This window comes from Maniola jurtina, chromosome 5 (assembly GCF_905333055.1).
Source record: "Maniola jurtina chromosome 5, ilManJurt1.1, whole genome shotgun sequence".
Taxonomy (NCBI): Eukaryota; Metazoa; Arthropoda; class Insecta; order Lepidoptera; family Nymphalidae; genus Maniola; species Maniola jurtina.
The window spans coordinates 10,821,301-10,837,898 of NC_060033.1; the positions used below are offsets into that span (position 1 = coordinate 10,821,301).

At 34.8% G+C, this 16,598-nt stretch overlaps 2 protein-coding genes and 1 long non-coding RNA gene across 4 annotated transcripts; 1 reads left to right on the top strand and 2 right to left on the bottom strand.

Moving 5' to 3' along the window:
- Positions 1–13,120, top strand: LOC123865263 (NADH dehydrogenase [ubiquinone] 1 beta subcomplex subunit 9). 2 transcript variants are annotated; one of them, XM_045906218.1, is made up of 5 exons: positions 1–21; positions 9,200–9,316; positions 9,710–9,852; positions 10,305–10,503; positions 13,009–13,120. In XM_045906218.1, the coding sequence occupies exons 2-4, from the start codon at positions 9,219–9,221 to the stop codon at positions 10,496–10,498; spliced, it is 435 nt and encodes a 144-aa protein (XP_045762174.1). In that variant the 5' UTR covers positions 1–21; positions 9,200–9,218; the 3' UTR covers positions 10,499–10,503; positions 13,009–13,120. The 2 variants fall into 2 exon arrangements, with proteins under 2 accessions (XP_045762174.1, XP_045762173.1); XM_045906217.1 differs by lacking the exon at positions 13,009–13,120 and having other exon boundaries at positions 10,305–10,542.
- On the bottom strand, positions 7,242–8,205 carry LOC123865267. The gene is made up of 2 exons (XR_006795947.1): positions 8,120–8,205; positions 7,242–7,379 (listed from the first exon to the last, which is right to left on the bottom strand). It is a non-coding gene; the product is annotated as an uncharacterized LOC123865267 (long non-coding RNA).
- On the bottom strand, positions 11,988–16,235 carry LOC123865259 (derlin-1). Its single transcript, XM_045906211.1, has 5 exons — positions 15,875–16,235; positions 14,502–14,705; positions 14,236–14,384; positions 13,007–13,117; positions 11,988–12,582 (listed from the first exon to the last, which is right to left on the bottom strand). The coding sequence occupies exons 1-5, from the start codon at positions 16,025–16,027 to the stop codon at positions 12,450–12,452; spliced, it is 750 nt and encodes a 249-aa protein (XP_045762167.1). The 5' UTR covers positions 16,028–16,235; the 3' UTR covers positions 11,988–12,449.
- Positions 16,236–16,598: the final 363 nt, after the last annotated feature.

Sequence of the window (16,598 nt, forward strand, 5' to 3'; positions counted from 1 at the left end):
GTCAATTATTTGTTATGTTATATGTTTAATGTTATACAAATAATAGTGTACACAGACCACGAATCCGGAGATAGACGACGAAGTTCCATAGATCTGTTTATGATTAGTAGCGAGTACTATACATACCGATAATATCGGGTTATATATATAGAAAAAATCAATATCTATCTATAATAAACTTTCTTTGTATCATGGTCTTTCTATTTCACCCTCTTATGGCAATTTAACACTATACATTACACGTCTCTTTCCCACAATATAATATAGATGTAAACGGTTGCGGCAAAACGTCACGATGACGTCATGACAGACTAGTAATTTTAGGGATGAGCCTCGAAAATCGTAATGAATCGTAAATTAAATATAGTGTCGCACTTTATCGTAAAAATATCGGTTTTTCGGTTTTCATTTACCGATTTTCGGCAAATAACCGATTTATTCAACTTTTTTTGGTCAACAAAAATAAAACAAAATAATTTAAATAATTTATTAACGATTTCAAAATCTTATTAACTATTTTTGGTTCAATGACGTGATGGTGATAAATATTAGCACGCTTAAAAATTAAGGTGGATGCGACGGGTCTGCCCGCGAAATTCAAATTTAATTTGGTTTTTCGCAATTTGTAAACTAATACGACAACGTAGGCTTATGGCATTCTATTTGCGACAATAACAGTATCATCCCCACCTATTTATTTAAAAATCTTCACTTGAAAGGGTCCAGTTTAAGAAATTAGCTCTAGTATCCACTATAACTCACAAATTAGTCGACGATACTAGAGCTAATTTCTTAAACTGAACCCTTTCAAGTAAAGGTTTTTATGTAAACCTGTGAGGATGCTACTGCCATTGGAGCAATTAAAATGCCATAAGCCTAGGTTGTTGTATTAGTTTACAAATTGCGAAAAATCAAATTAAATTTGAATTTCGCGGGCAGACCCGTCTCATGCCCTTAAGGGCCGGCGCACACATGGCGGAGTGCGGCGGAGTTCAGCGCAGAGCATGCCCGCGAAGTTTTCTATTCGCGTGACACATTACGCGAATTTCTACCATAGAATGCGCGAGCACGCGCGGGACTGCGCAAGTATCCGCACGGATGCACAATTAAAAGATATTATTTCAATGAGGACAAAGTCGATAATACTTTGACTGTGAAAAATGCTCTGCGCTGCGCTCCGCCATATGTGCGCCGGCCCTTAAAGTACCTAAACTAAACCTTCGTAGGGTTCCAATGCACCACAACAAACTCAGCTGGGTATTTTTTGTTATTACCATCTCACAATCACACTTAAAACTAGTCAGAGCAATTTATTCATACTATTTTTTTATCATTATCTTTTAGAAAATAAAAACTAAAATTAAATATCATAAAATGAATTGCTATAAGTGTAATAATTGTAGTTTTCTGACCAGCGTTTTATGTTTAACACAATCGAACGTCTTGGACGAATTATACAAGACGCAAATGCCAAATTATTCTAGTAGTCTTTATAAAGATATTATTCATTTAAAGTTACTGAGGTCAAGTATCAACCGATTTAAGTAATAAAATTTACATTGTCAGGAAATACAATACAAAACCAGATAATGCAACAAGAATTTTGCATAACAACATGACTTATCTCATACTTATGACATACTTTTGTGTCTTATGACATACTTTTGTGTCTTATGACACAAAAGTATGTCATTATTATTCAGTTACTAGCTGATGCCCGCAGCTTCGCCCGCGTGGATTGGTCAGATCCCTTGCAGCATCAGGATTGGAGTTGGAATCCAAATTTTTTATGAAATAATGTTGCAAAGTTCCTCTATCGATTAAAAAAGAAATGACGCAAATCGGTTCAGAAATCTCGGAGATTTTGGTGTACATAGGTAACAAACACAACTCTCTTCTTGAAAGTAGCCTATGTTACACCCTGGTCAATTCTCTACTTGTATGTGAAAATCCCGTTAAAATCGGTTCAGCCGTTCCGAAGATTAGCCTTTTCAAACAGACAGACAGACAGACAGACAGAAAAATTTTTAAAAACGTGTGATTCAGTTATGGTATCGTTCAAATAACCATATGACCTTAATATGTGGTAGTTATTTCGAAATTACAGACAGACACTCCAATTTTATTTATTAGTATAGATAGTATAGATGTAGTCATGTTTTCAACAATAATAATTGTACTTGATTCTAAAAATACCATTCAAGTGAGAGTCGGATTCGCACAGAAGGGTTCCGCACGATCGTACAAGAAATCTCAAACCAGTGTAATAAAAATGTGCAAATTAATGACGAATGTGATTTAGTTAAACTAATTATTTGATTGGGAACACAAATCTTTAATTTTTTTGTGATGTAACCATAAGTTCACGGTTTTCAAATTTTTTCGTTCAATTGTGCTATAAGACATTGCCACCAGCCAAATGTCATGATTCCTATTTTGATTCCCCCAAAATGGCAGACACGGGGGGCAGACAGACAGACAACGAAGTGATCCTTTATAGGTTCCTGTTTTCCTTTTGAGGTATGAAACCCTCGACAAATGTAAATCTTTTCCATTAAACTACATTAACCAAAATATATTCTAGTAAAATGTATGAAAAAAAAATTTTCAAAATCTATTTATGTGGATTTAGAAAATCATGATCAGTTTACAAATTCACAAAAAAATTAAGTTTACTAAATCAGATATAGATGGCGCTGTTGCCATTAACTTGCATTGTGGCAACTGTGCCACAATGCACACTGGTTAAAATATCTTGTATAATGATATGGAAACCTTCGTGGGTGAGTCCGACTCGCACTTGACCGGATTCTTTATACCTAAAGCCTGACTAACTAAATTCGTCATCATTCCAAAACGCTAAATGGTTGCAATTTTCCGGACAATGCGTTCTTAAAACCACTTTTAGAATGACCACAACCGTTTAAGCTATCGAATAAATTATTTATAAATAAAATTATCTCTGTAATGAAAATGCCATCATCGATGTTTACAGGTATCGTACAATAATCGTCAATTGTTAAAATGTCCATGTATGTCTTCATCCGCATTGACACAGTGAGGGCCACCTCTCTGCTAAAGACTCTTACAGCAAGCTTGACCTGAAAGGTAAAATGAATTATCAATGAATTACACAAATTCGAGCAAATTGTTAGTTATAAAATTATGAGACATAAATCACAACATTTCATGATAATCTTTGACTTTGATTAGATATGTGATGTAACCACAAATTCATGATTTCGGATTTTTCCCTTTATTAATTATTGTGCTATTAGGACATTGCTAGCTACCAAATGTCATGGATTATATACGGGAAGTATCTCAAGAGCTTTGATTCCCTTGTCTTGATAGAGACACAGATAGACAGACAGAAAACGAAGTATAAGGATTCCTTTTTTCTTTGAAGATATGGAACCCTAAAAATAGAGGACCTAAATGAATTAAAATAAATGCATCCTTTACTTTATTCTTATATCAAGGACATAATTCAAGAAATTTTTGGGCTGGGTCTTAAAAATAGTGCCACTGGTGCCGCTATTTTATGCACCAATTGGTCAAACCAATAATTAGTGGGACAAATTGAACTTTAAAATGTTATACAATCTACTTTGTCCTACTTGGAGGGGCAATGTGTAATAAGCCAAAATAAAAATCGGTCAAGTGTGAGTTGGACTCGCACATAAAAGGTTCCATACCATCGCACAAGATATAACACTATTTAGCACGCTGAAAAACAGACATACAGACAAACGGACGGACAGGTGGACGGACAGCGGAGGCTTAGTAATAGAGTCTCATTGGCACCCTTCACGTACGGAACCCTAAAAATTGATACGAGTCGTTGCAATGCTAAATACTTTTGGGTGCTCCACCTGTTTCTTCATAAAATGTTTGTAAAACTTCAGTTTGGTATGGTAAGATGTCTTTACTTGCCTTCATATTATCGACAGAATTTGGTTTCAAATGTCTATCTGTTAGTCGAGTATTCCTTACAGTGCCACCAATCCCACCTACCGCATATATTTTTTCAATGATCTGACACGCAAATAGCACGGCGATTAGCGATGATTAGGTCCTTTTTCTGAAATTGTTTAAATGACATTTTAGTAGATGTGGAACATCACACATATTATGATATACTTTTTTGCCATTCATAATATAATAATAAACATTCAACCCATCATTGTCACTGCGAAGGAGACTGGTAAACTTTTTTTTAGAAAAAGTGCTATTACGAGGGCGGCACTGAAAATTTCGGGAATCAAGGAAGTGACACAACATTACTATTTAAAACATGTATTTATTGCTTTTCGAAGTATTCTCCGCGAAATTTGACACATTTTTCCATATCATGGAACCAATCATTGAAGCAACCATTCCATTCGGAAGTTGGGGTCTCCAAAATGGCCGTTTTGTAGGCGTCCACAGCTTCTTCAGGTGATGAAAATCTCTGACCACGCAATGTATTCTTTATTTTAGGGAAAGTACAGAAATCATTAGGGCTTAGGTCGGGGCTGTATGGCGGATGGTCTAATAATTCTATGTTTTCTTGCTCTAAAAACTCTTTTGTTCTGTGCGCGGTGTGAGAACTCGCATTGTCGTGATGGAGGATGATGCGGCGGTTGCAGTTCTCTTTACGGAGTTCAGAAACGACCTGTGGCAAACAAATGCTAGCATACCATTCTGCATTAACCGTTCTTTGTCCCTCAAGAGGAATAGTCGCAACATGGCCGGTTTTGGAGACAAACGAAGCCACCATTTTTTTTGTAACACTTCGTGAACGAACGATTTTTGTTGGCTTTAACTCATTTTCGAACACCCAAACTCGTGACTGGTTTTTTGTTTCGGGTTCGTACGCGTATATCCAGGATTCGTCACCTGATACGATGTTGTACACAGCATCCTGCGTGGAATCTTTCGAGAGTTCTGACGCACCAAGTAACGCGAGCCGCTTTTTGCTCTTCACAGAGCAAATGCGGTATCCATCGGGAAAACAACTTTTTTACACCTAACTGTTCATGCAAGATTATTTGTATTTGACTCATGCCAATGTCTAAAGTTGCCTGAATCTCGCGGTATGTCACATGTCGATCTTCCTCAATCAGCTTACGCACAGCATCAACGTTTTCTTGGGTGACTGCAGATTTTTGGACGACCTTAACGGGGATCATCACTGAGCTTGACACGTCCACGTTGACATTCAGCAAACCAGCGATAAATTGTGGTTTTAGATGGGGCTTCATCACCAAATGCAGAAATCATCCGGTCAACACACTGTTTTTGTGTTAAACCACTTCGAAAGTCGTAATAAATCATCGCTCTAGAATTTTCTCGAGTCAATTCCATTTTCTCAACGACTAAACAAGTTTGAAAAGACCTTGTGACAACACCGAGAATTTTTTTTTAAATAAATAAATGGTATTCGATTTTTAAAACCAAGGAGTTTTCAATTAAAAAGATTTTAATATGACAGGGACGGTGGAAATATTCCATTCCCGATACTTTTAGTGCAGCCTATGTATGCCATAAATGATCTTCTTAACGACTTAAATATAATATAAATAAAAATATGGGTCTCCCTGCTAGGGCCCGCTGCATAGACCAAATTGCAACACCCAAAACTGGGTATCTATAATACTACCATGTACAATCATAGTATTTTGTTCCAAACTAGAGGATGCCCGCGACTTCGTCCGCGTGGATTTAGGTTTTTAAAGATCCCGTGGGAACTGGTTGATTTTCCGGGATAAAAAGTTGCCTATGTCAATTACAGGGACGCAAGCTACCTTAGTACCAAATTTCATACAAATCGTACAGCGGATAGGTTTTTAAGAATCCCGTGGGAACTCTTTGATTTTCCGGGATAAAAAGTAGCCTGTGTCCGTCCCCGGGATATAATCTAACCCTATACCAAATTTCATCAGAATCGGTTAAACTGTTGGGCCGTGAAAAAGAAGCAGACAGACAGACAGACAGACAGACAGACAGACAGACAGACAGACAGACAGACAGATAGACAGACAGACAGACACACTTTCGCAATTATAATATTAGTATGGATGTTAGATTTAAGGAAAGTATTTATGGAATTGCTATAAAAAACAAATAAACAAGTGTAAATTAAAAATTTATAACACCTCCGACGATCCAAAGTATCAGTTTTCCAAAACATCATTTTCAAATAAATAATTATGTATCAAGGCAACGTCCATCTTGACAGCTTGACATTTGTCAATTGACATAATATTATGAACCTAACGGTTATGTAACCTTCTTTTCTACAAGAAAACTAGAAAAGAGCTGATAACTCTTAAACGGCTGAACCAATTTTTTTAGATTATAGCTAAGAACACCCTCGATCAAGCCACCTTTCAAACAAAAAAAACTAAATTAAAATCGGTTCATTCGTTTAGGCGCTACGATGCCACAGACAGATACACAGATACACAGATACACACGTCAAACTTATAACACCCCTCTTTTTGGGTCGGGGGTTAATAAAAAAGATCTTCATGTGCATCTGACATCTGAAACTGCTGAACCGATTTTTTAAATTCTTAGACCAGTAGAAAGCTGAGCAATTCATGAGTGACATAGGCTATATTTTATTTTCAAAAAGTTAGAGATCTTTACTAAAATTGTAATTAGCTACCTGTGCATGTCACTTTTTCATAGCTTAACAATAAAACCAATTTAGATGTTTACCAGAAAGATAGCTTGCATCCTGAAGATGGATACCATACTATATACATATACTGGAAAATTAAATAAAGTCTAAATAAAGCCATTATTGTTTTTCTACAGACAAAATGACGGGTGTAAGCTTGTATAGTGAATGTAAAATAAGTAGTACAGATTCTTAATATGAGGTGTATGAATATAGTCTGCACATTGTATAAAAACAGAAATCAGCCAAGTTTGTGTATTTAATCCTTAGTCTATGACATTCAATTCCATCAGCCTGTATGCGTTCACTGCTGGGCATAGGCCTTTCCAAGAGTGGGCCACCAAACACGGTTCTCCACCTTCCGTGTGGACTATACAAATTTCAAACCCCTTATGGGTTGAATTTTCAAAAATCCCTTCTTAGCTACGTCTACCATAATGACTATTTGCATACCAAAATTCAGCCCCATCCGTCAAGTAGTTTGAGCTGTGCATTGGTAAGTCAGTCAGTCAGTGATTTTTATATGTATAGATATATGGTATGATATTTAATAAACCACTGTTTTACTTGCCTCAATTTGTTCAGGAATGCCTGGTATAGTTCCAACATGTTTCTTTTTCAGTTTTGTAGCTTCTCACACAGCACCTCAGGTGCAGGATTTCACTGTGTTCCCAGTGTAAACACCAATTCAGATGACCAACTCCTTATTCTGGAAAGTTAAGGCAGAAACATAAAGTAAATGGTAAATTATATTATCATTCATAAATAGAGTAAATTTTCTTTTTTAGCTCAACAAAAGAACCAGATTTGGAGAAATCCCACAGGGAAACAGCTTGCATCTGGAGACACAGATAGGCATTTTAAGAGCCATGCTTTTTATCCTAGAAAATTAAAGAGTATCCATCTCATAGATAGGAATTTTGAAAAACCGAAACAAAGTCATGAGTATCAAAGTGTTTATTTTATAGGAAGCTTTGAAGTGTATTAAAGAGTTCATACTTCACAATGAACAACATAATGAACATTTTTAGCCACTCATCAGTGAGAATATCCCTGTTTATTTGGTATAATGGATATATTTGGATTTGGCATGTTTAATGAAGAAATTCATCTGAAATTAATCCATACCAATATTATGAACGTGAAAGTGTAACTGTAACTTTTCACAGCCTATCCATTTAACCAATTTTGACGAAATTTTGTGGTGATAGCTTGCATCTCGGAGATGGATGCAGGCTATTTCTTGTTCCATGAAATGAAAGAGTTCTTAAAAATCTAATTCCACGTGGATGAAGTCACAGGCATCATCTATTTGGCACTGAAATAGCTTGCATCCTGGAGGAGACATAGGATACTAATTTTCATCCCAGAAAATGAAAGAGTTCCCATGGGATTTAAAAAATCTAAGTCACGCGAACAAAGTCGCGGGCATCATCTAGTAATACTTACTCTGTGATGACAAAACTATGCTTTCCACCTCCGTAATTGCAGTCTTATATAGTTATCATACTGCATGCATGTATGAGAGTCCCTTTCTTTCTTCTCCAGTCTCCCTTTCTTTTCCATCCAGTCGTTCTCGTCCAGCCACTCTCCTGAGGTAGTTTTTCCAGCAGCTTGCACTTGGAGGTTGTTTTACATGCCCTTATCGCCTTCACAGTAAGAACACCCCCAGAAGTCCCCAGAACCCCCAGAAGTTGTTTGGTGCATCTTCGGCATTCGCTAGATGTGGGCCACCTTTCCTTTGATCTTCGTGAAAACGCAAAATGCAAGTCCAAACCAAGGAATACATTTCTCAATCGCGGTTATGGTTATTAGCGCTCACTGATTCTTTATACGAGTGTATACAAAACAAGTATACTCAATTTAAGAAAAAAAGACGATGAATTTCTAAGAAAAACATATGAAACAGTGATTTAAATTGGCTAAAAAGTTTTCGTATTTTATTGATTTCTACGTTACGCCATTTTTATTGATTTTTGTTTTATCAACAGTGTTGTCGACATTTGATTTTATTTCCCCCAAATTCAGATTTTTAATCGTACCTATTGAAATGAGAAATCCAATGAACGACATTGAACATTTTTATATTTTGTATGTTACTGCTACTCTGTTTTATATTACTTTATTCAAAAAATGGTTATTCATGTTATATAACTGTAATTTCAAACCTAAATATATTATTTTACTTAAATTTGCTCTATGATTCTTAAAAACCTTTAATTTTGGCAACATGAAATTTAAAGTTAAATCCAATAAAATATTATACTTTTTTCTATAAAAATCTAAGCTCGTTTTTCTTCCACCTTTAGGGTAAAACCCTTAGCTGGTCACACTCCTCGTGCGACCATTCCATATAACTATAATACATATAGTAATAAAAAATTTCAAACGTGTGCGTAAAATATAGCTGTGGTAGTGAAGCGAGAAGCTTAATGTCTACCCATACTAATTATGTGAGATAGAAGACATGTACTTGCAATGTACCTAAGCATATTTGAAATACCGTAGGATAGCCGGCCATAGTGTATACACTGGACACTAGTCAAAAATGGCGAATCTTCCTCTTGGCATAAGAACTCATTCTCAAAAAGTTTGTAGCCTTTACAAACAGGCTTTGCGTAATATAGAGTCGTTTTATGATAGACGGTAAGTTAACACAATCTCAAAAACCTTTAACCTTCCTATAAGTTACTCCAACGTTACGTAATGACTGCTTGTTTTCGATCATATCCACATTTTTATTATTATTTTGCAGATTTTTAAGTTTACTTACACGAAATACCTTGAAAGATGGAGATTATTTATTTAATTACTAGGAATAAAGCTGAAGGTTTTTCTTTTCTATTCATTTATAGATTTTTCTTTAGAATTTTTTATGCCGTAGTCCAAGGAAATTGTATGTGCAGAAGTCAATTTTTATCAATATAGTTCTAGTCTTCCTTACTATATAAAATTAAGTAGATCTGTATTTTGTTTGCTCTACTGTAAAATATCTATTTTTTTTTTGGAAATCCCATAATCTGTATTATTAACTTACAGAAATGTATACCGCTATCAAGCTGTGCTCCTGCGAGATCGCTTTGACAAAAATGCCAAAATAACAGACATGCGTAAAGCTGCTCAGCTACTCAAAGAAGGACAAGAGGAATTATTCTTGAAACAGCACCCAATTCCTAAAAAATGTAAGACATCATGATACAGTAGTTTCTTTTATTTCAAACTAGCTGACCTGCACTTGCTTTACTCAAGTGAAATCTTTCATCATAAATCCTAAAAGGTTTATCTGAAACCAAAACTTGAATTTTCATGGGATAAATTGAAAAACGACAGACTTTCACGTAAAACTTCATTCTCTATTCATCCACCATAAAAAGGTAACCTTGGTGGTGGATGAATAAAATTTTCAAAAATCCTATGGGAAACTTAATATTTTTGAGGACCAAAAGTAGCCTATGTCCATCTCCAGGCTGCAAGCTATCTCTACCAAATTTTGTCAAAATCAATTAAAGAGATGGACTGAAAAGCTAGCAAATAAACTTTCGCATTTATAATATTAGTATGGATTTTATAAGCTGTAAATTATACTAAAATTTAATGACAGTATTTAAATTTCTTACACGATAATCTGTTTCAGTCCCAACAAGTGTAGGAGGTGTAGCGCATGAGCGTGTTGTTACACCACCAGACTGGGTCCTAGACTACTGGCATCCATTAGAGAAAGCTCAGTACCCAGAGTACTTCAAGCGACGAGAGGAAAGAAAGAAAGAGTTTATTGCCATGTGGGAGAAAGAATATGGCAAACCTGATAATAAAGATCAACATCATTAATCATTGTATGTAGTTATTTATGATAGTAAAGTATTTGTTATTCATTTGCTTGTATTAATTACTCCATTCCTTAGTTCTGATTTACTGATAAATGTAGGTAAAATATTTGTTTCTGTAAACTAGTGCAATCAAGAAGTCAGTTTTAAAGTAATTAAGGCTTAAGTATGTACATACGAGGTACGTAATTGGTGAATTGGATGGTCATTTTCTGCAAAACAAATAAATGATGTTAATTTTAAAACAGCTTTTAATTTAACAGAATAAACACAAGCATTTTATTTGTTATATATATTTGATGTAACCAAAAGCTTAAAAAGAGTACAATAACACAAGTTTTATAAAAAATATCTATATAGTAGAATTATTAATAACACAATGCATTCCACCTTTTTGGTTCATTTTAATAACTAGTAGTATAATTATTTATTAGTACGTATGGTATCACCTTCACATAAATTTGCATTAAAAAGAAAATAATTACAGAAATGTATTAACAGTTTTGAAAGCATCACAATTTATAAACTTAATTTAATGTATAATTTTATATTGAACTATGAGGTTACCACCCTAGACTTTTTAAGACAGTTTACATTAAACCAGTGAATAATTCCATAATTATAGGTAGTAATAATTTCATAAAATAGTTAAATAATAGACATAAAGCTCAATTGAAATATGCGGCTTATTCAAGAACCCTGAAATTTATATTTCACTAGCTGATGCCCGTGACTTCATTCGCGTGGATGTAGGTTTTTGAATAATCCCATGGGAACTCTTTGATTTTCCGGGATAAAAAGTAGCCTATGTGCTAATCCAGAGTATAATCTATTTCCATTCTAAATTTCAGCCCAATCCGTCCAGTAGTTTTTGCGTGCAGGAGTAACAAATATACACACACACACACACACATACAAACTTTCGCCTTTATAATATTAGTGTGATTTTTTGAGTAGGAAAAAACTATCAACTACCCCTTTCATAATACTCCCTACGGAAAAGGATAGCACTACATAGACTTCTCAATTATGTACAACAGAATTAGCCACGTTAGTAATGACAAACAGAAGAGAATTATTTGTCTTACTGATGACGAACCTGAAAAAGTTGACAGTCTGCTGCAAATCTTGCAGACTGAAATACAGTAAATGCAAGAATATGAACAGTTTGTGTGAAATACCCTTCACCCAGAAGTACAAATAATACAGTAATTAGTAAAATATAGTCTAGGATTTAAAACATTTATTTTATACATTTATTTAAAATAAACACATCTGTACCACAATAAAAATATTACCCTAAGCAGGCCTAGCACAACTACCGCAATGTGTGTTATGGATATTATCACATTTGGCTGAGAGTGAGACATCATTATTAATTAATTAATTATTTATCTTATTTACGTTGATTGTAAATAATAAAGCGACATAGTCACTTAGTGACTAAGCTTTTCAATAAAGAGTTAAAAAAAAAAAAAAAAAAAAAAAACATGCTGTGACTTTTATGAGCCACACTTTAAACTTTAAAATTCATTTAAGAGATCTCAATCTCGTAATTAATAGGATACAAATAACAATGTGACTAATTCTGTTGTACAGAATCCCTAAAATACTCTATGGTCTAAATCTAGTGCTATCCTTTTCTGCAGCAATCTTTATGAAAGGGATAGCAATATGTTTAGACCTATTATTTTAGACATTGTGCACAACAGATGATTTTAAGCTATTTAATGGTAGATATTGGGTACATACCATGATGAAAAAAGTCAGCAAATTGATCATGGTATGTACAATATAATATGTGCACAACAGAATTAGCCACAATGTGGGATGTCTTAACACAGCCTTGCTGGTCGTGCTAGGGCAGCTGGGGTCTACAGAGCACAGTATCAACAGCACTGCACTGTCATAAGTCCAAGTTCATATACACATTAAGTCCACTTTGGGTACACATCTCAGTTGCCGCCGAGCGTGTGTCCGCGGCCCCAGTTGTGACCACCGAACACAGCGCCACCACCCGTGGGTACTCTCGCTTGAGGCGCTGTGCCAAATCCGCCAACGTACCGCGTGTCCGGGAAGATACGTTTACTGAAAGCAAGGAAATCATTTTTAGGGTTCTGTACCTCAAAAGGATCCCTTATGAGACCACTTTGTTGTCTGTCAAGACCCGTCAAAGGAATTAAAATCTTTAGGGTACTTACCGTTGACCTAGAATCATGAAAATTGGCAGATAGCAATGTCTTTTAGGCACAAGTAAAGAGAACAATCTGAAAACTGTGAAAGTGTGGTTCATCACAAAAAAATTAAATAGTTATTTCTTGTATGATGTGCCACGGTACCTTTGTGTGCATATCTGACTTGCTGCACTTGACCGATTTTTTTGAAGATGGCAAATTCTTTGACTGTGAAGTTTATCTTTGAAGTTTAATATTATTGATTATTATTATTAGCTATGCAATTCATTACTAACATTATACTTGACAATATAAATCTGAAGAGAGTAAAAACTTACAGAAAAGCAGGTGGTGTAAGAAGAGCTGGTCCTCCAAACTCCTGAGGGTATTTGAACAGCAGGAAGAAACAGATGTGGCCAATCATGATACCCAATAGCTCCACCACTCCACTGCAAAGACAACAAAGTTATTTAAGTATATTCAGCAACAAGCTATAGCTGGCCCCCTACTAACCTAGGAATAGGATCTCCTCTCAGAATGAGAAGGATTTAGGCCATAATCCATCATACTGGCCAAATACTAATTAGAAGCCTTCACACACCTTTGAGAACATTATAATATATAATTCTCAGGAATACAAGTTTCCTCACAATGTATTTCTTCACATTTTCCAATGGACTTGGAATGGAATTGAGTCATATAAATGAAAATAACTTAAATTTCTATACTCTATTTTCCATATTGTGTTTATTGCATCATAGTTACTCAGCTGTAGCCTCCTGAGTAGAAAATTACACATTTCAAAATATTTTATTTATTTTTAACCCCCAACCCAAAAAGAGGGGCGTTATAAGTTTGACGTGTGTATCTATGTATCTGTGTATCTGTCTGTGGCATCGTAGCGCCTAAACGAATGAACCGATTTTAATTTAGTTTTATTTGTTTGAAAGGTGGCTTGATCGAGTGTTATAGCTATAATCCAAAAAAATTGGTTCAGCCGTTTAAAAGTTATCAGCTCTTTTCTAGTTTTCTTGTAGAAAAGAAGGTTAGATAACCCTTAGGTTCATAATATTCAAGTGTCAATTGACAAATGTCAAGCTGTCAAGATGGACGTTGCCTAGATATACATAGTAATTTATTTGAAAATGATGTTTTGGAAAACTCAGATACTTTGGATCATAGGCGCGGAATAGTCAAAGAAAATCGGTTCAGCCGTTTGAAAGTTATCAGCTCTTTTCTAGTTACTGTAACCTTCACTGGTCGGGGATGTTGAAAATTTTTAATTTACACTTGTCTTTTATGAAGGTGTATGGACTATAATTTAGAAGAATAAATATCTAATACAATTGAGTTGTATAGAAATGAAAAGATTTTTATTCAAATAAATTTTCACAGCTGCTTTTGAATCATCAAAAGAATCTACCAGTGGTTTGAAATGCCTTTCCTATTGACAAGAACTAGTTGCTCTTTTCAAATACTCAATTTACAATTATTATTGTCAATGAACTGATAAGGTCACTTAAAAATTTAATTGCAGTTTATTGTGTTAGTCAAAGTATATACTTACCCTCCACTAATCACAAGGTTGAATGCCAAAAGGACCCAGGGCAGATACATGGCCTTAAAACGGCTGCCAAACCAGAATGACACAATGACATCCTTGTTGAGTTGGCACCATACGTACAGCACTGATAGCACCATGGGGTCCATTAATACCTAAAAAAAGCATTTGTTTTAAAGAACCAAAGGGTCAAGTGCGAGTTGGACTCACACACAAAGGGTACCACCATACAAAAAATATCTTACTGTAAAAAAATGAATAAAAGTACTTACAATCAAATTAACCATCAATCCAACGATTACACAGCAAACCCAATTAAACAAGAGCATGTAGAAGTAATCAGCAGGCTTGCCAGCAAATATGCTCATCTCTAGCCTCTGGGAGTACTGGTACAGGAAGTAGCAGTTTATCAGGAAGTGGAAACCAGTGCCTGGAGTAATTGGGTAGTAGAATAGAGCTGTGAGTGGTCTCCATATCTGTAAAAAAATATATTTTTTTTTAACATTTTATTGCACACCAATGTCCCTACTCTCTATTGATACTTATATTATAAAATGTGAAAGTGTAATTGTTTGTTGGTTCGTGCGTCAATCGTGCCAGAATGGAGCAATGGATCAATGTGATTTTTAAGATGAATATAGTTAAAAGACTTGGAATACATAGACTACTTTTATCCTGGAAAATCAAAGAGCTCCCACAACATATTTAGCTATAATTAATGCTACTTTTTACCCAGAAAATCACTGGATTTTTAAACCTAAATCTGCATGGATAAAGTCACAGTCAAATAATAAATAATTGCATACACAATAAAATAATCACTTTTACAATGGCTCTGCAATCAAGTTTATTTGTTGTGTAGAACGAAACCTGGTTATTTTATAAAAATGCTTTCAAAATTATAGTTTGATTAACTGTTCTGTAAGAACTCCTGAAATAATTTGATTTAGATAAAATATCATCAGTATACTTGGTGTAGGGATATTATGTGTAGATATTATGTGTAAGTTGTGTGTATGTGAAATGTCTATTTACCAATTTGTGATTACGTTGGTTGAGCAAATAAATGTTAATTTAATATTTATGAAAGGTACTTACAAAGCTTTCTTTTGTTAAAATTATAAGCTTAGCTTAGACAATACCTACATTTTAAGTTTTCTTTTTGTAACCTGTCATTTGTGTTTTCTGGTGCAATAAAGTATAAACATAACATCAATAAAACAAAATGGGTTGCAGAAGTCAAGGTTTATTAATTTTAGATCAAAATTTTACCTTCAACCTTAATTATGGAGGTATGAATACAGACTTGTGCAATCAATTTTGCTTTTCAGGTGGTTAAATGTTAATCAAACATAATTTTAACCACCTGATATGCGACTGACCCTTAGTGTGTGTAATTTGACCTTGTCCTAAGAAATTAAGCTATCTATACCTAACATTCTAATTTAAAAAGTGAAATGGCAATTGTTTAAAGCTTTGCTTGCCTACTATTACACGATTCTAGTTATTTTGCAATAATAATAATACCGTAAACAATATAACCTCTAATCTTTACTTTCATATGAATGAGATAAGACAAGTGCCTACATATAGGTAGGTAATTAATAGTTCATAAAAAGTTGTTTAGATAAAGTGAAATGCTTACCTGAAACTGGTGTATGAATGGGTAGTAGTCCAAAATAAAGTAAGCATTATTGAGCAACCCAAACCGTCCGATAAGACTTAAACCTATCGTACAAGCCAACCAGTATCTAGTGAAGAATGGAATACTGTTAAACCAATCTTTAAATTCAGACATTTTGTTGCTCTCACAGTAAAACTGTCGCAATGAACTGTTTCACAATGTAACGAGGATTTCAAAGAACAATAACAAATGAGTCAATAAATCCGGCAAGTATACGTGTCTTCAAGTAATTTGTAGAAACCTCGATGCACCCTCGGTGAACGCAACGCACACAAAAATATATTCTAAATTCTCGTTATTCTCATCACACTTCACAGATTCTCATTTCTCATGATATTTTGTTTTTTGACATTGACGTTTGCCATCAGCCACAGATGATGCTTCGTATTTTGTAAGTTGATCTCATTGAGCATTAGTTGATCCACAAGCTACAGTGGTTATGGGTAACTTTAGAAACACGTCAGACGTAAAGCGCAGATCTTTTGTATTCAGTACCTAACCTCTAAAAGTAATTAATTCCACTGAATATTATGTACGCAATCCTTTTAAATGGTAGGTACTGTAAAATGACTATCCTACTGATCCCATCACCGCGCGTTTCACTTTTCTTCTTGGTATACGGTGGTTTACTACTCTGTACATCAACAATCTATTATGTCAACTACGTGATTCGTCTGTGTTAGCG

What these genes read in the sequence shown, in the direction of transcription:
- LOC123865263 (XM_045906218.1), top strand. Translation starts at nt 9,219, where the DNA reads ATGGCGAATCTTCCTCTTGGCATAAGAACTCATTCTCAAAAAGTTTGT. An exon ending in GAGTCGTTTTATGATAGACG is followed by an intron (nt 9,317 to 9,709) that starts GTAAGTTAACAC and finishes ATTAACTTACAG; the next exon opens with AAATGTATACCGCTATCAAG. An exon ending in GCACCCAATTCCTAAAAAAT is followed by an intron (nt 9,853 to 10,304) that starts GTAAGACATCAT and finishes AATCTGTTTCAG; the next exon opens with TCCCAACAAGTGTAGGAGGT.
- LOC123865259 (XM_045906211.1), bottom strand. Translation starts at nt 16,027, where the DNA reads ATGTCTGAATTTAAAGATTGGTTTAACAGTATTCCATTCTTCACTAGA. An exon ending in CATTCATACACCAGTTTCAG is followed by an intron (nt 14,706 to 15,874) that starts GTAAGCATTTCA and finishes ATTTTTTTACAG; the next exon opens with ATATGGAGACCACTCACAGC. An exon ending in GATTGATGGTTAATTTGATT is followed by an intron (nt 14,385 to 14,501) that starts GTAAGTACTTTT and finishes TGCTTTTTTTAG; the next exon opens with GTATTAATGGACCCCATGGT.